Source organism: Myotis davidii, unplaced genomic scaffold (assembly GCF_000327345.1).
Source record: "Myotis davidii unplaced genomic scaffold, ASM32734v1 scaffold149, whole genome shotgun sequence".
In the NCBI taxonomy this organism is placed as follows: Eukaryota; Metazoa; Chordata; class Mammalia; order Chiroptera; family Vespertilionidae; genus Myotis; species Myotis davidii.
The window spans coordinates 4,941,533-4,965,865 of record NW_006352194.1 but is presented as its reverse complement, the minus strand read 5'-3'; the positions used below and the strand labels follow the sequence as shown (position 1 = coordinate 4,965,865).

At 46.9% G+C, this 24,333-nt stretch overlaps 2 protein-coding genes and 1 long non-coding RNA gene across 5 annotated transcripts in view; all 3 read left to right on the top strand.

The window, feature by feature from the left end:
- CELA3B (chymotrypsin like elastase family member 3B) overlaps positions 1-2,104 on the top strand; it is a 6,054-nt gene extending 3,950 nt beyond the window's left edge. The window contains exons 6-8 of the mRNA XM_006777595.2: positions 342-542; positions 1,154-1,306; positions 2,013-2,104. Coding sequence (XP_006777658.1) covers positions 342-542; positions 1,154-1,306; positions 2,013-2,030 — 372 coding nt within the window. The 3' untranslated portion in view covers positions 2,031-2,104. The remainder of the gene's footprint in view (positions 1-341; positions 543-1,153; positions 1,307-2,012) is intronic.
- Positions 2,105-6,778: 4,674 nt separating this feature from the next.
- LOC107181429 lies at positions 6,779-11,787 on the top strand. Of its 2 annotated transcripts, none has more exons than XR_001512130.1 (2): positions 6,779-7,233; positions 10,859-11,787. It is a non-coding gene; the product is annotated as an uncharacterized LOC107181429 (long non-coding RNA). The 2 variants fall into 2 exon arrangements; XR_001512131.1 differs by having other exon boundaries at positions 6,786-7,227.
- Positions 11,788-24,191: 12,404 nt separating this feature from the next.
- Positions 24,192-24,333, top strand: part of CDC42 (cell division cycle 42) — a 41,646-nt gene continuing 41,504 nt past the window's right edge. The window contains exon 1 of one of the 2 annotated variants that reach the window (XM_006777594.2): positions 24,192-24,302. The gene's annotated coding sequence lies outside the window, so the exon portion shown is untranslated. The remainder of the gene's footprint in view (positions 24,303-24,333) is intronic. The other variant, XM_006777593.2, reaches the window with a different exon arrangement.

Below are 24,333 nucleotides of genomic sequence, written 5' to 3'. Positions count from 1 at the left end.
CGCCCCACACACACACTCAGCCACTGGGACAGTGGGCAGAAAGGCAGGGGATCCCAGGACACAGGACATATCAACACCGGACCAGTCCTTGCACTTTTCCCCAATTCCTCCTCCAGCAGCAGCCTTCTGCCCTCTCCTCCCAAACGTGAATATGCTCGATTGAACATTTTTAGTGAGTGCCAGGTGCCGGGGATGCAGGTAGACAAAGCGGACAGGACTCTATAGCCGGGTGGGAAGAGGGTCCCCATTTTCCCCATCAGAACCTCCACCCCACACTGAGGCTCCCAGCCCTGACTCCCAGAACCCAGCCCAAGCCCTGCACCCCATGACCCCTCACTCAGTGCTCTCTACCCCCCCTCCCCCCCATGACCCCTCACTCAGCGCTCTCTACCCCCACAGCTGGCGGGCCACTCCCTGACAAGCTGCAGCAAGCCCTGCTGCCCGTGGTGGACCACAAGCGCTGCTCCAAGTGGGACTGGTGGGGCAGTGCCCTGAAGGAGACCATGGTGTGCGCCGGCGGGGACATCCGCTCCGGATGCAACGTGAGTCAGCTCCCTGGGCCACAGCCACTCAGTCCCACATCTGCCTGGAAGGTGCTGGAGGAATCTTGCCTGCTTGACCCCTTCAGCCTCCAGGCCAGCAGGACTGGGAGGAAGTTAGCTAGTTCAGACACACATTCCCAGGCCGGGTGTCATGACCTTTGGATTCTAATCCTAGTCACACACGGCCTTGACCCTGGTCCTCAGGCTTCCCCATCAACACAGCAAGGCATATCGACTTCTAAGGTCATCTTCGACTCTGTTGTCCTGAAGTTATAATTAAACCAAACTATTATTGTATTAGAAGTGAGTATAAAATGAAAAAAAGAGAAGTATGAACAATAACATGAATAGTTAACTGTGGTACTAATAATGGGAACGACCATTTATTAACTGCTTCCTTTCTACTAGGCATTGTGCTAAGATGATATATCTATCATCTCATTTAATTCTCACAAAATCTCCTAAGACTGATACCATTTCTCATCACAAAATTGAGGTTCAGACAGGCCAAGTAATACAGGTTTCTCAAAACCCCCGAAGTCAGAATCGACTCCTTACAGCTCAGACATGGCTCAGCCCCCCACCCACCCCCCACTCTCTGACCATTCCAGGGTGACTCTGGAGGACCCCTCAACTGCCCCGCCGCCGATGGCTCCTGGCAGGTCCACGGTGTGACCAGCTTCGTTTCTGCCTTCGGCTGCAACACCCGCAAGAAGCCCACCGTGTTCACCCGTGTCTCAGCCTTTAACGACTGGATCCAGGAGGTGAGCAGGCAGAGGAGCCAGGAGGGCTCCTGAGAGGTGCTGCTCCTCTGAGAGGTGCCCAGGGGAGGGGAGGAGGGGGGTCAGAGCAGCAGATCCTGAGGAGGGGCTCAAAGGATCCGAGTAAAGGGGTCCTTGGTGACATTCCAGGGGGCTGGGGGGTGCTTTCTGCTACGGTGTGGCCCCAAGAACTTCGATAGCTTCTGGGTGGAGCATTGAACTGCTGAGCCCAGCAAATGTTTATTTCAGCAAGTGTTTACAAAGTGCCTCCTCTGTGCAGGTCTTTTCTTTGTCCAAGCATTGCCCTGTGCGGGGGACAGATCATTAAATGAGCAGTAATGATGAGCTGTGATAGGAGAGGCTCAGGCCCCAGTGAGAGTGCAACTATCACCTGGGGTTGAATGGTGAGGGGGAGTAATGTTTGTAATAGTAATAGCCACCCTGTAGAAACTGCTTAAGTATGTACCAGGCATTGTAATAAGCACCTTAGTTAATATAGTTTAATGAAATAAGCCCCATGAGGTGACTACTATGATTACCCCCATTATACAGATGAAGAAACTGAGGCTCAGAGAGGTCAAGTCACCCTCCCAGGGCCACATAGCTAATGAGTGACATGGCTGGGAGTTTAACCCACTTCCATCCGGCTTCAGAACCTGTGCTCCTAACTAGACTACTCTGTGTCTCCCCCGCCCCCTTGTTTTTCCAGACCATGGCCAGCAACTAGAACCAAGGCCTGGGTGGAAGGACGGATCCACACTCTTCGCAAAAAAAATATTAAAGATCTCTCAGAAAATTCCAGCTCCAGGCTTGTTTCCTTCTTTAACTCACCTCTTCCCCTTCAGCCCTTTCCCAAAATGGTAGGTCCGCTATGTAGAGACAAGACCATATGGAACCTTCTCATATGAAGATGAGAAAAAAATGAGACCCAGAGAGAAGAAGGGAAGTTGCTACAGGGTGACCAGCACCCCAGTTTGCCTGGGAGTGAGGGGATCCCAGGACACAGGGCTTTCGGTGCTGAAGCCGGGAGAGTTGGTCACCCGCTGTAGCCACGCATGATCATTGGTTTTTCAATGCAGACCACATGGTAGAACCTGCAGGAAAACTGACTTTGCCAGCTCCCTGGGCGGCTCATGCTGGAGTGGGAAGGGCCATGCTTTTTCTGCTTCCACTGACAGGCTGGGGAAGGAGGACTACAGTCCTTCATTCATTCAACAGCATTCATTCCTCATTCCAGACGAGGGTGCAGCGGGGGAAGATGACATGGTTCCTGCCCTGAAATAGCTCCTTATTTAGAGAGAAATAAGCCTATCAGAATCATCCATCAGAACACTTCCTAGCACCTTCTTTGTGGACATTTCAGGGCTGGGATCAGCTGCCTCCTGCACACCCCCCACTGGGGATCGAGCCTGCAACCCAGGCATGTGCCCTGACTGGGAATTGAACCTGGGACCCTTCAGTCCGCAGGCCAACGTGGTCTATCCACTGAGTCTAACCAGCTAGGGCCACCCATATATCATTTTTAATATGAATGTTGTTTCATTACCCACCTTTTAAGTTTTTCCTGAATACCATGAAAGGAAATATGGTCCCAGTGAGGACACACATATAAATCTTTTTTTAAAATACATTTTTATTTATTTCAGAGAGGAAGGGAGAGGGAGAGAAACATCAATGATGAGAGAATCATTGATCAGCTGCCTCCTGCACACCCCCCACTGGGGATCGAGCCTGCAACCCAGGCATGTGCCCTGACTGGGAATTGAACCTGGGACCCTTCAGTCCACAGGCCAACAAGCTCTATCCACTGAGTCTAACCAGCTAGGGCCACCCATATATCATTTTTAATATGAATGTTGTTTCATTACCCACCTTTTAAGATCATACTTCTAATTTTGAAAGTTGAAAAGGTACAGCATAGCAAATAATGTAGGACACAGCCAAGTAGCTTCCCTCCAGAACGGTCAAATTTTACATGTTTGCTTCATGTTTTCTGAAAAGAATAACTACAGTAAAGGTGGAGACTCCTTTGTACTCTTCCCAGAGGTCACCATCATCATGGGTGTGGGGTCATTAACCCTATTACTGCTTTTCCTTTAGGGCACATAGTAGGATAGCTCTTGCCTGCCCCCTTCAAGTTCGGTCTGGCCACGTGGCTTGCTCTGGGGGATGATCGGAGAGACAGGACGATTTGCCAAGCTCTCCTTCCCTTTGCTCTGGCAACTGGTGGCTACAGGTCAGCCGGGTCCCAGAGTGAGGAGCCAGGACAGAGCCTCTGCTGGCCCCTGCTGGACATGTAGCACAAGCAACAAATAGACTCTTCATAAGTCACTGTGACTTCCCGTGGAGTATAGAGGGGAGTAGGACCAGCTGGGGGGAGCCCTTGCTCGGAGGGAGCAGATGCACACACAGATGTGCACGCAGTGCTGACAATGAAGCCGGAGCCCCGTGAGTGGTTGTTGAGGTCCAAGACTGCTGCCACGCAGCCAAAAGCAACATTAAAAACAACGAATTCCTTTACGCATGAGTTTGTTACAGAAGCACGGCTCCAACCTATTCTGACTGATACAATGAGTTTGGCCTTTATCTTTCTACTTGATGCTGTTATATTTTTATTGCATATAAATATCTATAAACAATATATTGCATTGTTGGAGTATTTATTTTGTAAGGTAACATTTATTTGGTAAATCACCGAGGCAGAAAAAGTAATTCCTAGAAAAATGGGCTTAGGAAACACGCTATAGAGGTAAAGGAAGAGCCCTGGGGCTTGGGAGTGAGGAAGCTGACGGTAATAGGCCTGGGGCAAGGAGGCGGAGGGAGAGGGCGAAAGGAAAGGGAAAGGAGTGCTCCCGGGAGGGGGAGCACTGGCATTGCTGGAGTTTTTAAAAATACATGCATGATGCCCGGCTGGCGCGGCTCAGTGGTTGAGTGTGAACCTATGAACCAGGAGGTCATGGTTTGATTTCTGGTCAGGCCACATGCCCGGGATTGCAGGCTGGATGCCCAGTGTGGGATGTGCAGGAGGCAGCCCATCAATGATTCTCTCTCATCATTGGTGTTTCTATCTCTCCCTCTCCCTACCTCTCTGAAATCTATAAAAATATATCTTTAAAAATATATGCACGGGCCCTAACCGGTTTAGCTCAGTGGATAGAGCGTCGGCCTGCGGACTGAAGGGTCCCAGGTTCGATTCCAGTCAAGGGCATGTACCTTGGTTGTGGGCACATCCCCAGTAGGGGGTGTGCAGGAGGCAGCTGATCGACGTTTCTCTCTCATCGATCTTTCTAACTCTCTATCCCTCTCACCTCCTCTCTGTAAAAAAATCAATAAAAATATATTTGAAAAATATATGCATGGAAATAGACTCCCAGATACAGAGAACAGACTGATAGTTGCCAGAAGAGATGGGTGTTGGGGGACTAGGTGAAAAGGGCAAAGGAATTGGGAAGTACAAATTGGTCAGGGGGACGTGAGCACAGCATCGGGAATATAGTCAGTAATATTCTAATAACAACTGTGTACGGGGCCAGGTGGGTACCACAAGTATCAGGGGAATCACTCTGTAAATCACATGATTGTTTAACCATCATGCTGTACCCCTGCAACGAATACAAAGAAATACTGACTATAAACGAATTAAAATTTTTAAATAAAGAATACATGCAAGGTTTCATGTCATATGGATGATTTTGCTTCTTTTACCCAACATCATGTTTCTGAGGTCTATCCAGGCCGATTTCTATACCTCTAACTCATTGCTGCTGGTTTATAGAGTCTCCCATTGCACAACACTAGTTATTTATCATTCTCTCCCTACGGATGGACAGTCACAGCAGGGCCAGTTCTCTGTGGTTACAAATAGTGCCTCAGTGAATGTCCTTGGACATTATCTCCAGGTGCACATGTGTGAGTTTCTCTAGGGTATATTCCGGGAAATGGAATCGCTGAGTAGGAGGGTGTGCTCATGTGCAACTTTACCAATTGCCAAATTTCTCAAAAGTGAATGTATCAACAATACTTCTAAAAAAATTTTTTTTCCCATCCACTGCCTCTATATATTACAACTGCCCACATTTTTCTTAAGTCTCTCCCACAAACTCTCCTCCAGCCCTTACCCCCACGCCAACTCCTATAAAAGCCCAAGAGGCTCAGGTCTGGCAGGGCCTGAGTGAGGGCAAGGAAGAAACTGGGTCAGGCACAGCAGAGACCTCTGTGTCGTGGGAGTGTGGGAGAGGATGGGAGAAATTCTCGGACCAGCATATGTTAATAATCTGTGTTGAGTCAGATAGTGCCGGGGGATAAATGTAGCTGCCAGGTGTTCCAAGGGACCACAGACTTGCAAAAGCTGGAGAGCTACTTCTTTCTAATGGGCCAGGGAAAGGCCCTTGCACAATTTTCCAAAATAGCTGTAGGATAAAGGGCAGTCAAATGTGTAAAATTCCACCCTGGGGCTGGACAGTGGGTCCCAGGGGCCCTCCTCCACCCAGCCTTACAGTGAGGCTGAGACCTGCTATGACACCTTTCTCATACATGGGCAGCAGAGAAGTTAGGAAATCTTGCCTAAAAGTTTATCAATAATTCAATTTCCTCTTGTTTAATCTCCAAGTTTCAACAATTCAAACCCTTTAAAAACCATATAGTCACATCCTCCCACAACCACATCAAAATTACAACTGAACTACAGAACAACCATCATTCAGAACTGCCTGAAATCCAGCTGAACAGAAGTCCCATAACTAAGGCTAAAAGAAGTCTTCGTCTCCAACAAGGTAATCGCTGATGTAAAGATGGTATTTCAGCCCTAGCCTGTTTTGCTCAGTGAGTAGAGCCTCCGCCAGTTTCGATTCCCATCAAGGGTACATGCCGGGGTCGCAGGCTCATCCCCAGTAGGGGGCGTGCACGAGGCAGCTGATCAATGATTCTCTCTCATCATTGTTTCTCTCTCCCGTCCTCTCTCTAAAATCAAAAAGAATGTGTTAAAAAAACAAAACAAAACAAAACAGTGAAAATGCTTGAACTATGTAGCCACACGAGCTGGACAGAAGTGCGCAACAATAATGCCTTGGTTCATGGGGAACAGGTTACCAATCAGACACTCTTTTCCTTCACCGTTCTAGACTCAAACCCAAACCAAATTCAGACTCAAACCAGCTCAGTATGACTTTAAAATGTCAGTTCATAACCATCAGCAACTGGGAAGTCTTGGGAAGAGGCACACAGGACTACGATGGATCCTCCCAGACGCACGGCCGCACCCGGACGAAGTGCTACATACGCACGGCAGGTGCTCCCTTCCGCCTGGGTCTGGACTGAGGCAGGGCTACTGAGCAGCCTGCGCCCCCTTCCTCCTGGGAAGTGACTGCTCCGGGCGCCGCACAGGACCGCCGTCAGCACAGCAGCACCCAGCCTTCCCTCTGGCCTCTCCCCTCGGGTGGTGCAAAGACTCCAGAGTCCAGGCTGTCACTTCTGGGCGGGGCTCCCACTCAGCTGCGCGCGGCTTCTAGAACGTCTCAGTTCCCCCTTTTCATCCTCTTTCCATTTCGCAGCTGGGCCAACTGCGGCTCGGAAAGACAAAGGACTTCTGGGAAGTGGAAAAGCAGCCTAGGCTGTACCCCACTGTTCCGCACCGTGGGCGGGACGGAGGACGGAGGACGGGGGACGGGGGACGGAGGACCGAGGCCAGAGGAAGAACAGAGCCCTTCCTAGGTTAAAACCATGAAGTTGCGGAGGACCCCTCCCCAGGCCTAGAGAGACCCGGCCCCTCTAACCTATCCCCTTTCCACTTCCAATTTCCGGCAGGCGCGACTTCCGGTTCCGGCAATGGGCTACAAAGCTTTGCGCCGGGGCTAGGGGCTCCCTTTCTCGGAGTCGCTTGTGTGGGGTGTCTGCTCCCGTGGTGAGCTGCCTCTGAAGCGGCAAAAGTGCAGGTGAACCCCCTCCCCACGACTCCTTCCCCCGCGCGGTCTGTTGGGAGCCGGGAGGCCCTGCCATTGGGGTCGGCCGGCCGCTCCGCCTGGCGTGACGTTGGGCGTCACCTCAGCGGAGGAGTAGGAGGTCTCTGCCGGAAGCGCGTTTCCGGCCCGGCCTGGGCCTCGGGAGCCGCGCCCATGTTGGTGGGAGGAGTCGGCCTGGACGCGGGAGGTTTTCCTCGGCTCAGCGGTCCCCCCACGTGCCCCCTTCTCTCCGAGCCTCAGTTTGTTTGTCTGTGACTGGGAAAATTAACTGTCCCACTGGATTGTCGGGAGGATTGGACGAGGGAGAGCTGCCGCGGAGTGTCTGGCCCTTGACATCCAACCAATAGCGACGGCTGCTGTTCGTAAAGTGCTCAACACAGTCCGATAGGAAATAGTGTCGAGTAAAGGAGTCCGTAGGAGGTGGGTGCAGGCAGCGTCGGGCGGTCACCTGAACGGGGCGGATTTGCCTGCTCAGTGGTTAGAGCGGAGCCCGCCCGCCACCGCGTCGGGTGCGTGCGGGAGGCACGCAGTCGATGTGTGTCCCATCCATGTTGCTCTCCCTCTCCCGCCTCCCTCCTTTCCATTCTCTAAAAAGTAAAGGAAAAAATGTCCTCGGGTGAGGATGAAAGCAAAATAAAATATAACTGATAGGCTCTGCCCGGGCCAGTGTAGCTCAGTTGGGTTTGATTCCCAGTAGGGGGCGTGCAGGCAGACAAAACACATTTCAAAATGGAAAAAACACACACACCCAACAACCCACATTAGGAAAATAAATAAAACGGGTAGGCTTTAAAAGCTGGGTTCCTCTTTCAGAGCCAACCGTGAGAACTGACCTACTGACCAATGATACTTTCTAGAAGCCGGGGTTGTGAAGGCCTGGATGTTGGAAATTAGGATTACGAAAAGGGCGTTTCCCTAAGTGGGTTAGGGGTTTTTCACTCAGGTTTTCTCCCTGGAGTTACGGAAGTGACACATAATTGTGGTTAAAAAGCAATACGTTGGAGCGTGGTCATGCTGCACACGGAAAGGCGGCAGGTTGGATCCCAAATCGGACCCACAGGGGAGGCAGCCAGTTTATCTCACATCGTCTGTATCTCGCCCTCCCCCGCTTTCTAAGATCAATCATATGCCTGGGTCAGGGTTAAAAAGTTAAATACGGAAAGATCTAAGATTTCCTCAGATGGGACTTTACTGTGCATATTGATCACCTTGGTGATGTGGTGACTTACGGACATCTTCACATTTCAACACTAGGCCTACTTCATTTTTTACCCCCAAATTGATTTGAGAGAGAAATAGAGAAAGACATCAATTTGTTGCATTTATTTTTATAATTTTAAAGATGAAGGAGCTTGAGTTTTATTTTTATTTTTTATATCTTGTTGATTTTACAGAGAGGAAGGGAGTGGGATAGAGAGAAACATCCATCAACTGCCTCCTGCACACCCCTGACTGGGGATTTGCCCGCAACCAAGGTACATGCCCTTGATCGGAATCGAACCTGGAACCCTCCAGTCCGCAGGCGGACGATCTATCCACTGAGCCAAACCGGTTAGGGCTGTTCAGTTTATTATTCATTCATTGGTTGCTTGTATGTCCCCTGACTGGAGGTTGGACCCATGACCATTTTTTATTGATTGATTTTTTAAAGAGAAAGAGAAACATCAACCTGTTCCACTATTTATACATTCATTGGTTGCCTCTTGCACGTGCTCTGACCAGGAGTCAAATCTGAAACTCTAGCACATTGGGACAACACTCCAACACTCCAAGCAATTGAGCTACCTTGTCCAGGGCCAATGGATCTGATTTTAAATGTCAACACTTCGCCCTAACCGGTTTGGCTCAGTGGATAGAGCGTTGGCTTGCGGTCTTAGGGGTCCCAGGTTCGATTCCGGTCTGGGGCATGTACCTTGGTTGCGGGCACATACCCAGTGGGGAGTGTGCAGGAGGCAGCTGATCGATGTTTCTCTCTCATCGATGTTTCTATCTCTCTATCCCTCTCCCTTCCTCTCTGTAAAAAATCAATAAGATATATTTAAAAAAAAAGTCAACACTTCTGTGTGGATTAGGGAGGAATTAGTTCTTAAGGGAGGGGAGTTAATGAAAAAACATGATCTCTGAAAGCTAACTACATAATAGCAGTTATATTTTTGATGGAACATAACCTGTGAAAATTAATTTAGTCATTACTGTCATTTGAGTTTCTTCCCCCTCATAAAATAAATTAGCAGCCCAGCCATGGTGGCTTCGTTGGTGAGCTTGTATTTGAGTCCTCGGCAGGGCACAGCTGTGGGTTTATTCCCCAGTAGGTGGTGTGCAGGAGGCAACTGGTCTGTGTTTTGCTCCTCAGTGTTATCTCTTCCTCTCTAAAATCAATAAAAATAACATAAGGTGTGGTTTTCCTGTAAATAACCCCTCTTTTGGACTGGAGCCCTAACCCAAATGAAGCAAAGCCCTCTTTCCTGGCATTTTACAGGTATTTGATTGGCCCACTCCATCCTTCCCACTACGTTGGTTTGCTAAAGCTGACGCTATTGGCATCCAAAGAGATTCTGAGAAGTTCAATTTCCCATCCAAATTGGTAGTTACAAAATAGTCATGGGGATGTAAAGTTCAACATAAGGAATATAGTCCCAAATCTACATTTTTCATTTTGGTAAGCCACACATTTTCTCAATTGTGTTAATTGACCCAACAAGAAGAAATAAACGTAGAATTTCTAATAGCTTTATTAAGAAAACCTATTGAGCCTGGCAGGTGTAGTTCAGTTGGTTGAGCATTGTCCCAAGAGATTGCTGGTTTAATGCCTGGTCAGGGCACATGTCCCGTTTGCCAGCTTGATCCCCAGTAAGGGGGCATGCAGAAGACAGCTGATCAATGTTTCTCTCTCTAAAAAGCCATAAAAACAATTTTTAAAAAGAAAATCTATTAAATGGAAACAGACTCATAGATACAAAGAACAAACTGATGGTTGCCAGAGGGGGTTGGTTAGGAGGATGCGTGCAAAAAGTGAAGGGTTTAAAAAATACAAATTGGTAGTTACAAAATAGTTAATGGTGATGTAAAGTTCAACATCTATGCCTAAGCGACTTATGACCGGACAACCAGCTGGTAGCTATGACACACACTCACCACCAGGGGGCAGATGCTCAATGTAGGTCTGTGTGTGTGTGTGTGTGTGTCCCCGTGTCCCCCTGTGGTCAGTGCTCCCACAGCTAGCCAACCTCCTGCAGTCCCCCCCATACCCGCCCCCCTGTACAAATTCATGCACTGGGCCTTTAGTAGGGAATATAATCAGTAATACTGTAGTAGCCATGTATGGTACCAGGTAGGTACTTAATTTATTGGGATCATTTTGTAAATTATATAATTATCTTTACTATGTTGTCCACCTGAAACCAATATAAAGTAATATTGAATGTCAACTGTAGTTGAAAAGTAAAATTTAAAAACTATGCATCTCTGAAAAGAAAGAAAATCTGTTAAAATCGGAAAACTAATGGAACCTGTGTCTGGACCAGATCCAGGAGATCGTGGTGGTTTTAATAGCCTTGGTGGTCTGTTTTTGCTGACTGACTTTTCCCTTTGTACCTAGGGGCCTGAGTCATCCTTTTCCAGAGTTCCAGAATGGAGACTGAAGGAGACCCAAAGGCACAAAAAGATAGAGAAGTCCAAAATGATCAAATCATGTCACCTCCAAATGAGATGGTGGCCAAGGAGCCAGAAGATGTCCTAACAGCGGCTCCCCAGGCCCAGGTTCCACAAGAGCCTTCTGGGCATCCGCCGAAGAGCCTTGAAAAAGTCTGTGTCCAAAATGTTCAGACCCGGCCAGGAAGGAATCCTGTCAATCCTCTCGTCTTCAGGCAGATGTTCAGAAAGTTCCGCTGTGAGGGTCCATCTAGGCCCAGGGAAGTCTTCAGGCGTCTGCTAGCGCTTGCTATGCTGTGGCTGAGACCCGACATTCACACGAAGGAGCAGATGATAGAAATGCTGGTGCAGGAGCAATTCCAGGTCGTCCTGCGTGGGATGCTCAGAGCTCGGCAGCAGAAGTGTCTGTCCATCGTCAGATACCCTGGCTGAGTCTCGCTGCTTATTTCTTGCTCAGCCTACACCTGAGATGTTTGGTTAAAGGTTCTCTTTGTAAGTTCTTATTACAGTCATGGGAAATCTAAACCTCAATTTCCTTTGAGTTTGCTTTTGACTAGTTGTAACAAATCAATCAAAACCCATGTCTGGACCTGTTTTTGCCTGAGGCAGCTGTTTCCTGGGACTGAACTCCAGTAGGAGTTTCTCTGCCCTCTTGTTAGGACAATCGGCCTGCTGTTTGTTTTGCTCTGCTGAGTGTCTTTTTGCACTTTGTGATATCCTTTAATATATTGTTTTTATGTATCCAAAGAGGTAATTATTTTAACTTGCAGAATTCTTGATTCTTGCTGTTGTGGCATGAGTGGGAACTTCTGTAACCTCACCAGTAACTCACTTGGGATGTCCTTGAAATATTAAAGTTTGTTTGGTTCTTAAAAATGTCCTGTGGTAATTTATCAGTGTAGCTCTTAGTAGTAGGCATTTGAGAAAAACTGTCAGGAATAGAGCTAGAGATAAGAACTATAACACATTTGCTGAGCTGGGAAATAGGAACAGGCCTGGCCTTTGTTTTCAAAGTCAGAATTTTAATTGGACAAAATGGGGTCATAAGAGGTAAATAACTGGCAGAGCTGTTGAATTGCTCTCTCTCCATTTCCATTACCTTTGTTCTACAGCTTGTCTTCCTGCAGAACTCACTCTGAAGCTGTCTGACAGTTCTGGTCTGGTCTTCCTGAAACAGGTCGTCCTGGCTTTCTGTGTATGGAGACCTGTACTTTGTTCAGACAGCTGAGGCGGAGCAGTAGCTGTGGTTGTGACAGTAAACAGCAACTGCTTCCCCAGCACCATCCAGTCTGAGGAGCCTTTCCACCTCTGTGGCCTGGCTCTTGGATTTATAGATCTGCTCTGGTAACAAACTCGGTGCCAATTCACAACTGATCTTTTGGGTTAGGGAGGATTAACTCCATGCTTCTGGTGTTTGCTTAGTACTTAGGCCTTTGGAACCGTTCTAGATGCTAGAATACAAATATAAGGTGAACATAAAGACAAATGAACTCTGCCTCTTACTAACTAGGTTAAGCTTTTCTAGTCTTAATTCTAGGAATAAATTTAACTTGGCAAAGGAGTTAGTAATGCTGATAGGGTCCTAGTATCTCTAATACTTCAGTTTGTTCAAAACATTGTGAAGGTATTTCCTTTGGCCTGCAGGAATCAGGAATTCCTGGTGTTAAGAAATTTCCCACCCTGCACCAGTTTCTTAGCTGTTTCAATGATCTCAAGTTTTGCATGCAGGTAAAGGGGTTTTATGGCAAGACAGCTGAGGTTTACTGAATTGAGTGAACCTAGCAGATTTTCTTCAACCATGGCACTTCGGGTCCAGATAATTATTTGTGGGGGATTGTCCTATGCATTGTAGGATCTTTTAGCAGCATCCCTAGCCTCTAACAATTAGATGTTAGTAGCAGCCCGCCCCCCCCCATATGTGACAACCAAAAATGTCTCCAGGTATTGCCAAATATCCTGTTAAGGTAAATTTGCTCCTGGTTGAGAACCAGTGATTTAATCGAGTTCATCACAGACATGCTTCCTAAGCAACATGGCTAATAAGTGGTGGAACTAGAACCTGAGCCTTGGATTTCTGTCTCCCTAGTCGTGGGCTTTTTTCCATCATGTTTGGGAATGTTAATGAGTGTCTCTTAAGAATCTCCTATGTGCAAAATGTATTTATTAATATACATATATATTGAGTGATTGATTTCAGAAAGGGAGAGAAAGAAACATCATTGAGAGAAAATCATTGATTTGCTGCCTCTGCACGCCCACACTGGGGATGGAGCCCGCAACCTGGGCATGTACCCTGATTAGGAATTGAACTGTGACCTGGTTCATAGGTTGACGCTCAATCACTGAGCAGCACCAGCTGGGCCAGAATAGTTTTACTGTATGGCTCATCCCTAGTTTCACACTTCCTAGTAAAAAATGTAAAGTAGTGTATTTAGGTAGGAGTCAACCTCCAAAGTGTGAGGTTTAGGGAGGTAAGTGACTGAGCCAAGACCCAATCCCCTTGTTATAAGACCAGAATTGGTACAATTCACAATTTCCCAGCAACCTCTGTAGTACCAGTTCTTTCCCATGGAAGTGAATTACAGATGAGATTTCTTGCCCCAAACAAACCCAGTAAGAGGAGAAGCTAGAGTTCATCTCCATTTCATCTGGCTTTACCCCATACCCTGCCACAAGGTCACATTGCCTGGATATCTAAAAGTAAACCAATTCTAAAGCACCTTGACAATTTTAGTTCTGTGAGTGACAGGGAAGGAAGAGGACAGTGTGGAGGAACCAGAGGGAAATATTTCTAAAATGTCTCGTGTCTAGTTTTCCCTTTGTGACTCCAAATTCCACAAAAGATTTAAAAATGCTCCTGCCAGATGGCTACTAGTGAAAAATCAGTGTTGGGGCCACAAAGTAATATGAGATTGCTAGCAACTGGCTAGCAATGGTGCCATGGGAAAATGTCTGAGTGAGTGGGTGACAGCCCTGGCTGCTGGAGAGATGGCCAACTCCAGGAGGGGTGGGGGCTATGAGGGGGCCATGGTGGTGGCAGCTGGGGAACACAAGTGTAACTGGCCTTCCCAGGAGCATCATGTGTGGTCAGTTTCCACAGACCACTCAGAATAATGCACTTAACAATGATGACTATTTTGCTAAACATTTTCCACCCACTGCCATGCATGTATTGGACATTTTTCCTTGAACTGGAATGCCTCTCCCCCAATCTGCCAGCCTACTCCTATTCTTTTTTTTAAATCCTCACCCAAAGATATTTTCTCCATTGCTTTTTTTTTTTTTAAAGAAAGAATGGAAGGGAGGGAGGGAGGGGGAAGGAGAGAGAGAACCATCAATTGGTGGCCTCCTGAAAGCGTCCCCACCAAGGCCTCGGATTGAACCTGCACACTACATGCCTTTGGGAATCGAACAAACCTGAGACCTTTCAGTGAGAGCGCCAATGCTCTAACCACTGAGAACACTGGCCAGGGCTTCTAAAAAAATACATGTTTTTATTGATTTGAGAGGGAGAGAAACAGCAATGTGAGAATGACCTGCAACCCCCAATGGGGATAGAGCCTGTAACCTGCATACTAGTATGTGCCTTGAAGTGGAATCTAACTGGCCACCTTTGGTGCATAGGACAATGTTAGGGCTCCTATTCTTTATTATGCAGATAGGCATGGTCACCTTCCTGAAGCTTTTTTTTTATAATTACTGATTTTTTACAGAGAGGAAGGGAGAGGGATAGAGAGTTAGAAACTTCAGTGAGAGAGAAACATTAATCAGCTGCCTTCTGCACACCCCCCACCGGGGATGTGCCTGCAACCAAGGTACATGCCCTTGACTGGAATTGAACCCGGGACCCTTCAGTCCACAGGCCGATGCTCTATCCACTGAGCCAAACCGGCCAGGGCCTGAAGCTTTTTTTGATGTCTGCCTTGAATTGGCATCTGAAGCCCTCCTGTGAGCTGTTCTAACACATCAGTCCCTGTTCATTCAACAAATACATACATTGTGTACCCAACGTGCTATGCCCTGTTGTAAACATCACACTGTAGTACAGCTTCTAGTGTGTGTTCCCAGGCAGATTGTGAGCTCCATGAAGATGAGATCTCTATATTCTTGGCCTCCAACACAAGTCTTGCATGTGGCTGATTCTCAAGGAACAGTTTGGTATTTGTAGGAGACACATGGTTGCTCCCTGATTTAAGTTGTTTCCTTCTAGTAAACACAAATGACTAGAGTTCACAGGAGACCACTAAGTGTTACATTGGGAAGAGGACAGGGAGTGAGATTATTTATTCACGTGTAAGGGCTGGTGATGGCAGTAAAATTAAACCAGAAAAGAAAAAAAAAAGGCTTCTTCACTTAGGCTCAACCCGGGTGACTGGCTTCCTTCCCCATGCTGTACCTGACCTTGCAATGAGGTGAGATTAGCAGCCCTGTACTGGCTCTACTTGAAAGCTCAAGGGCCCCCTTAGTGCCTACCAGCAACCTCACCGCCTAGAATGGTGATTTTGAAGCTGGGTGTGTCCTCCTGGGCAGGAAGCCACCTACACCGCCAAAGCAGCCAGGGCCTCCCCTCCACTTCCTCCGAACTCAAACTCTGCCTTGAATTGGAGCCAACACTTAGTGTTTTGGAGCCCTGTCTTAGGGGCATAAATGGGATGTTTCTAGCAAAGATAACTCTAGTATTTACAATGGATGTGATCTCATACAAGTCACGTCACCTCTCTGAACTTCCGCTTCCACACCTGACTTATTCCTAGCTAGGATCACCCTAGCACAGCACTGGAGACAGGAACATTCAATAAATGTAATTGTATCTGAATCTGCTTGGTTAGGGGAAGATTCAGTTAGATTTCTCAGCTGTCCCTTTGATCTTGTTCTTTTCTTGAGCCCTTCTCTGCTCCATCTTCTATTTCCTAATTCCTATACATAAAATCCGGTTCTTAGCCCACTCCTGCACATCCCTCTCCTTAGTGCTTATCTTATTCACAGGCATTACATCTCATCGAAGAAAATTCTGCACTTCTTAGAAAATCACAAGTGTTTTGTTTTTTACACCAATACTGTAGTGACCTTTAATTTTTAAAAACTTAAATATAACCCGCATCCTGTCAAGTGCACAAGTCTTAATGGTACCAAGTGGCACACCCCTATAACCACCCTCCAGGTGAAGATACAGACTATAATCGGTACCTCAGGAGTCTCTCTCATGCCCTTTCCTAGTCGATCCCCTGAGAGTAACTGCTGATAGGATTTCTATTGCCCTAGCTAGTGTTGCCTGTTTTTGCACCTAGTGGAAAATTACAGTAAATACCCTTTTGTATCTGTCTTCTTGTGTTCAATATTCTGTTAGTGAGATTCATCCATCCCTGCTTTTCCATGCCTATGTACCTGGACTTGCCTGTTCTTTCTGCCAGGAAGCTTTCTGTTCTTCCAGCATGCCCCACCCTGGCCTGGCCAGTCTGTTCAAGTTCTCGAGACTCAGATCAAACCTTGCTCCTTTGGGAAACCTTCCTAGTTGCTCTGGGTTTGAATCCCAGCTCCTCCACCTACCAGCTGAATGACTTGACAAACGTTACTAACAACCTTTTCATGCCTTATTTTTGGTTGAAGATAATAGTTTCTATATGCCAGAGTTCTTGTGAATTTCAAGTGAGATAATACTTAGTAAATACTTAGAACAATACCTGGAACACAGGAAGTACTTAATAAATGTTATCATGAATACTTTTATTATTCCCTTAGATCCTTATACAAACTCTTGTCCTAGCACTTATTTTGATTATTGTTTGTCCCACTATGAGACCTTAATTCTTTGATTAGGGATTATGTCTTCATTTATTGTATTTCTTCAACAGATTTATTGAGTATGCACTATATTCTAGCTGGGGGTACAGTGGTGAAAAAAATATAATTTTTTTAAGGAATGAGACAAATAATAAAAATAAAGAGGTAAGATTATTTGAGATAGTGATTAGCACTATGAAAGCAAGCAATGTGGTGTTATAGTGGGTTAGGGATGCCACTTACACTGGATGGGGAAGAGGTCTTGAAGAGGCACTATTTAAGCAAAGAGCTTCAGGGTGAAAGGAACAGGCATGTGCAGAGCGGGAGAGAGAACAAGTGCAAGGCTCTGAGGTGGTGCAGTAAGCTCAAATATCTGAGAAAAAGAGGGAAGCATTGTCCAGAGGAGGTTAGAGGGATGGACAAGAGCCAGGAGAAGTCATTGAAGGGGTTAAGGAGCGGGGTATCGGTCACCTTTGCATCTGAGGTACCTAGCACATAATAGACACTAACTTGAATACTGGTCACAATTGCCAATAACCAGTTGGTCCACAGGAGTGATTCTCAGGTAGTTTTCAAATTAAAACTTCATCATTGTGCTATGTGCCTCTGGGTTCTTACTAAACCCTACTGGATGGGGATGGAGTTGCTCAGTTACTTCTAGACTTTTCTTTCCCTTATCCCATCTCATCTACCATCTTTAGTGACCTGGATTATCTCCACCAATCCACCAGAGACGTGTAACAGAGATGAAAGCCTGGCAAGCCTGAACCAGTTGGAAAAAGGCAAGCAGGAAACAGGTTTGGTCAGTTCCTCTCCTTTCTCTGACTCCTAGAAGAGTCAAGGTCCCTGGACAAGTGTACTGATGTGGTACACAGGGGAGGAGGAAGGCCCAGCAGCAGGAGGGGCTGTAGAAGGGGGTTGGAGTGGGGTCAGAGCCATGGAGTAGGCAGATTTCAGCTCTAGCCTCTTAGGGTGTGGCCAACTAAACCAGGAGCACATCTGGAGTCCTAGCAGCAGAGTGAGGCTGTTGACAAGGTCTGGGCCATTATCATCCAGCAGAGGGAAAGACCAGCCAGTAAATCAGAATGGAAGGGTAGCTTTGATTTAAGTGATAGGATTTTGCACAACAAACATCAATATTTTAGTAACAGCAGTAAGACTTTATTTTTGTTTTATTGAATTATCTTTAACCTTTATTCTTATGAAATATTATCCAGGAGAAAAAGCACATAACACAAATGTACAGTACAGTGAATAATTACAAAGCAAACATCCATGTAATCATCACCCAGGTCATGAAACAGAACATTGTCAACACTCTCTCCCCAATAGCCCCCTATCCCTCCCAGAATGCAACCTCATTTAGAGGCAGCCAGTGGCTGGATTTTTAAAATAATAATCACTTCCTGCCTGGCCCGTGTGACTCAGTGGTTGAAGGTCAACCCATGAACCAGGAGGTCATGGTTCGATTCCTGATTAGGGCATATGCCCGAGTTTGGGGCTCCATCCCCAGTAGGGGGCATGCAGGAGGCAGCCGATCAATCTCATTGGATATTTCTATCTTTCCCTCTCTCTAAAATCAATTTAAAAAATTTAAAATAATCACTTCCTGACTTTTGTAGTTTAACACCTGTGAATCACATGGAGTCTTAAATTAGGATTTTCTCATGTAAATCCTAAGACTGAAGACCACAAAGGGGAGTCTCTTCAATGTGGATCCTTCTCTTCTTTCATAAATCTTGTTAGGCCCCGGGGAGAAGTGGTGGATTTGTGGTCTTGAACATTCAGCAGAAAACACACTTTTGTTTTGTTTTTATTGTTGAACGTATTACATATGTCTCCTTTTTCCCCATCAACCCCTCCTTGGCCACTCCTACCCCCCAGGACAAGCTCCCACTGCCCCAGTGTCTGTGTCCATTGGTTATACTAATATGCATACAAGTCCTTTGGTTGCTCTCTAACCACCCCCCTCCCCTGTCATTTGTCTCTGGATCTATTTTTGTTCATCAAATTATGTTGACCGTTATATTCCACATATGAGTGAGATCAGGTGGGTGCATATATCCTTTCTGATTGGTGTTTCTGGTTTCTTGGGATATATTCCTAGAAGTGGGATTACTGGGTCGAATGGGAGTGCCATTTTTAACTTTTTGAGGAAACTCCATACTGTCTTCCACAGTGGCTGCACCAGTCTGCATTCCCACCAGCAGTGCAGGAGGGTTCCTTTTTTTCTACATCCTCGCCAGCACTTGTCATTTGTTGATTTATTGATGGAGAACACGGTCTTGAGGCTTCTTTCATTCAGCCTGTGTTTAAATGCTCACTATGTTTAAGGCACCTAAAGAGTATGGTGAGAAGCACAGAGATGTGTTCAAAACCTCGCCTGCCCCTAGGAGCTCGCAGTCAGGCAGAGGCAGCATGAAGATACATGTCAGACAGGGCGAGGGCCTGAAAACGTCCCCAGATAAGTGCTCTGGGTGTTTTGAAGAGGCAGAGATCACTTTGGGCAGCTGGAAGCAGAGCAGGCTTTGTGGAAGAGGTGCCATTAAGTTCATTCATGCATTATTTATCAAACGTTTTTGAAGGCCGGCAGTATGCCAGGAAATTAGGTCAAAGGATACAAAAATGAATAAGATCCTTGCCAGTTCACAGACTAATGGCTGTGTCAGCGCAGATATAAATGATTCTAATATTGTATGCTAGAAATACCCAGTGTAATAGGAATGACTGTGGCCCGGGGTTTTCAGGGAGGGCTTCAGAGCTGAGAGCTAGGATAGTATTTTAAGGAGAGAGGAATAGGCGTTTAGCAGACAGAGAAGGGAACCACTGAATCTTCAGAGGTGCCGAGGTGGGAAAGGACACAGGTCAGTGTTGGCAAAAAGTAGAGTTCATAGTGGAACTTGACAGGTAGGATGGATGAGCAGAAAAAGGTGTTCTAGACAAAGGGATCAAGCTGAGCAGGGGTTTAGCGGCAAGAGGTTATGATACTGAATGCACAAAAGGAAGTTGTGAGCATAAAGTATGTGATGGAGGTCTTATGTTTAATTTTGTGTCAACTTGACTGGGCCATGAGATGCCCAGATATTTGCTCAAACATTCTTCTGGGGGTAAGGGTGTTTGGGGATGAGATTAACATTTAGATTGGTAGACTAAGTACTGCAGACTGCTCTTCCTAATGTGGTGGGACTCATCCAATCAGTAGAACAAAAGGCTGACCAACCCTTGAGTAAGGGAAAATTATTCCTGGCTTTGGAGTCAAGACCCATGGGTCTTTCTTGGGTCTTGAGCCTGCTGGCCATTGGACTGCAATTGAGATATCGGCTCTTCTGGTTCTCAGGCCCTAGGACTTGGACTGGAACTACACCATTTGCTCTCCTGGGTCTCTGACTTGCCAATTCACCCTGTAGATCTTGGGACTTATCAGTCTCCATAGTTGTGTGAGTCAATTCCTTAATACATATAAAATAGGAGATACAGATAGATAGAAAGAAAGATAGATGTAGGTGTAGATGTTTGCTATTGGTTCTGTTCCTCTGGAGAACCCTGACTAATACAGAAGGGAAAAGCAAATAATTTTGGAAAGGCAAATTAGTGCCAGATCAAGAGAATACAGAATGCCTAGCTGAAGGACTTAGACTTTTACTTGGAAGACATAGGAAAAAACACTAGGGGTTCCTTAGTCTGGAAGTGACTTAGTAAGAGTTGATATCTGGTAAGATGAAAGTTGTGCTGTATAAAATGAATTAAAACAGAGATTCTCAAGGGGAACCTCTAGAAATTGGGTATTAATTTTCTGGGTACAGGATCTATAATGCAGGAAATGTTGGGAGCCCCTGGATGTACAAGGGTATGGGGACCCAAATCAGATATAGGCACCACAGAACCTGGAGCAGATGGGAACTGGGTGCTGATGGGACTTTTGAGAGCTGAAATTTGGAAATGGGGGTGGGAATATGCACTAGAGGAGGTAGAGATTTGGGAATCATCTACTTGTCTTAGAGGATTGTGGCAAGTACCACACAGGGGCGGACATGGGGGGCAGAGTGATTCATCAAAAGTCTCGCAGTCGCCGAAACCGGTTTGGCTCAGTGGATAGAGCGTCGGCCTGCGGACTGAAAGGTCCCAGGTTCGATTCTGGTCAGGGGCATGTACCTGGGTTGCGGGCACATCCCCAGTGGGAGATGTGCAGGAGGCAGCTGATCGATGTTTCTCTCTCATCGATGTTTCTAACTCTCTCTCTCTCTCCCTTCCTCTCTGTAAAAAATCAATAAAATATATTTTTTTTAAAAAAAAGTCTCACAGTTGAGAGAGTAACCTACTCAACTTGGCTCAGAAAGTATAAGGACTTTATTAGTTAACTAGAGGCCCGGTGCACGGATTCATGCATGGGTGGGGTCCCTCAACTTGGCTTGCACCCTCTCGCAATCAGGGACCCCTTGGGAGATGTCAGACTGCTGGTTTTTGGCCCGATCTCCTCAGGCCTGGCCTAGCCTGCAGGGATCAGGCCAAAACTGGCAGTTTGACGTCCCCCAAGGAATGTAGCAGTGCTGAAGTGGCAGGCAGCCAGGAGAAGCCTGCACTGCCTGCCGCTTGTCTTGGCTCTGCTGTGCCTGCTGCTGTTGGTAGCGCTACCATGGAGGCAGGAGAGGCTCCCACCCCACAGCTGCACTCGCCAGCCATGATCCCAACTTGTGGCTGAGCAGAACTCCTGCTGTGGGAGCACACTGACCAACAGGGGGCAGCTCCTGCATTGAGCATCTGCCTCCTGGTGGTCAGTGCGCGTCATAGCGACTGGTCGACCTGTTGTTCAGGTAGTTCCAGTCATAGAGGTTGCTTAGGCTTTTATATATATAGATGTGGCTGGAAGTTGAAACTAAACAGAATCCAAGGGCTCAAACAATGCCACTGGGATTTGGTGTCACTATCTCCATCTCTCAGCTCTGGTTCCCCTCTCTGTCTTAGTCTCATCCTCAGGGGGTCTCCCTCCTTGCAGTGGGAAGATGACTGCCAGCAGTGGCTTGGTTACATATTGCCCTCGGTGGATAGAGTCATTCAACTGGATAGTTCTGACCAAAGTCCCAGGATAGAATCTCATTGGCTTTCATTTGGTCATATGTCCATACTGAAATGCTGCAGTAAGAGCATTCTCTAAAATGCTCTGATTGGGGCTGGCTGGTGTGGCTCAGCAGTTGAGCATTGATCCATGAACTAGGTCAGGGCACATGCCTGGGTTTCCGGGTCAGTCCCCAGTAGAGGTGTGCAGTAGGCAGCCAACAGATGGTTCTCTCTCATTATTGATGTTTCTATCTCTTCCTCTCCCTTCCTCTCTCTGAAATCAATAAAAACATAAAACACACACACACACAATGCTTGGATAGGCCAAGTCTGCGTCACCAGTCTATTCCTACAACTGTAGGTAGAATCATTTCTAGAATTACTCGGAGTGAGAATGGGGGGAGGGGTGCTTCCAGAAGAAAGAGGTGTTACCAGAAGAAGGAATGGACACTGGGCTTGTAACCACAGAAGAAGCAGAGCTGGAGACCAATAGGCTACCCCTCCTGTTAATATGAGGCAGCTATAGCCAGTGGGGCAGTGGGAGGCTGGTGTTTTGATGGGCCAGCAGCAAGGGAAGAGGTAGACTGGGGTTAAGTAGTAATGCTACTGCCTTTTGGGGCTGTGAAAAGTTGGGGGAGGGGCCTTCTGACAAAAACCTGACAACATAATAGATACAGTGCTAAATGGATCCTTGTACTCAGAATAAAGGCAGGAAAAGCCAAGAAGTTGGGTGACACCCCATCAAGATATTGCTGCTGATGGAAAGGGCAGACATTGTCTGGGGACATTCATGGAATTGGGAGAAGGGATGAAGGAAAGGTCACCGCCAGTTGGCCTTGTTGAGGGAGAAACAACCAGTTTTCTCTCAAGTTTAAGAAATGAAGCTGATGCATTTTTACGGCACTAAAATTTTTATAATAGCCCAAAACAACTTAGATTCCAACAGGAGATTGGGTGAATAGTATAATGCCCATGCATTAGAATACAGCCTTTACAAATAATGCTTTATTTGACACAAAAGATGTCCACAATGTAGTTTTGAGAGAGAAAAGCAGATTACAATCTGTTTTTGTGCAATAGATGTATGTGTATACACACAGATATACATAAATAAATTACTGAGAAGGTATACACCAAAAGATTAATAGTTGGTATTATTCAAGGCAGGACCACAGCTGAAGCTTGTCTTGTGATTTCTCTATAATAAACCTGCTGGGTATTATGATAGAGCAGTGGTCAACTAGAGCCAGCCTCCAGGGTTCAAGTCCCAGCTCAGCCACTGCCTGCCTTGGCGACCTTGGACAAGTCCCTTAACACTTCTGCGCCTCAGTTCATGTATCAATAAATGGGGGTACAAGCTCTTAACTTATAAAATGGTTGTTGAGTGTTAAAGTGGCTACTAGTCCATGCCTACAGTAATCACTCCAAAATGTAGTTATTCTTGTGGAATTTAAAGAAGTCCAAACAACATACACGGATGAACAAAAATAGAACCAGAGTCATAGAAGCATGGAACAGACTGTCCAACCTATGAGGGAAGGCGGGGGTTTGGAACATTTGCTTCTGTAAAATATCCTGTCACCTTCTAGCAATTTTCCATTTTGCTGTTTGGTAAGAGGACTTGTATGTATGCATATGAGCAAAACCAATAGACACAGCTAAACAGTAGCGGGGTGAGGGCGTGTGCTGGGGGGGTGGGGGCGGCCGGGGAGAGGTCAATGGGGGAAAAAGGAGACTTATGTAATACTTTAAACAATAAAGAAATTTAAAAAAGCTTAAAAAAAGTCCAAAAGAAAATATGACTATTAAGTAATACATATTTTAAATAGGTGTCTTTCTTGGCCAAACAGCTGTGGTAGTCAACAATAAATGGACTATTATTAAAATAAGCTGTTTCCCTCTAACACTGGGACACGTTTGAGAAAAGACAGAGAAGGTTCCTATTCCCCTGAAGTCTCCACACTAGCAGGGAAGACAGATAAACAGGTGCTGTGAGGACAGGGGGATCAGGAAGGGCTGAGAGCCAACCAAGGGCTGGTGAAGCAGTGAATGCAAGGCCTTGCGATGGGGAGGAAGTCTCTAAACCAAAAGACGACGCTGTGGCTGGAGCGAGGGAGGCTGGGGTGTGGGCCGAGATGAGAAGAGACCCACAGAACACAGGGCCCTGTCGCCTGCAGGGTGGTTTCCGTCTTCTCTGCAAACCAGGGAAGATAATACTGTGCTTCCCCAGATGGCAAGGATCCGAAGAAACGTTAGTGAAAGCCCTTTGCACACGGCCGTTTACACATTAGAAATAAAACCATCTGAGGAGGAGGTGCGCTCCGCCGCAGCCGCGGGAGCCCCGTAGGCTGGCGCGTGCGCGAAGGCAGCCCGAGCCCAGGCGGAGGGAGAGCGCCTTCAGGTCCTCGCTCGGCCTCGGTTTGCCTCCCGGTCCCGCCCACTTCCGCGGGTACCCAACCGTGCGTCCCCTGCGTGCTGACGTCAAGCGCGTGCCCCTGTCCGGCAGCCGAGGAGACCCCGCGCAGTGCTGCCAACGCCCCGGCGGAGAGGCTGAGGTGAGTGCGGGGCCCAAGGCTCCCCGCGGGA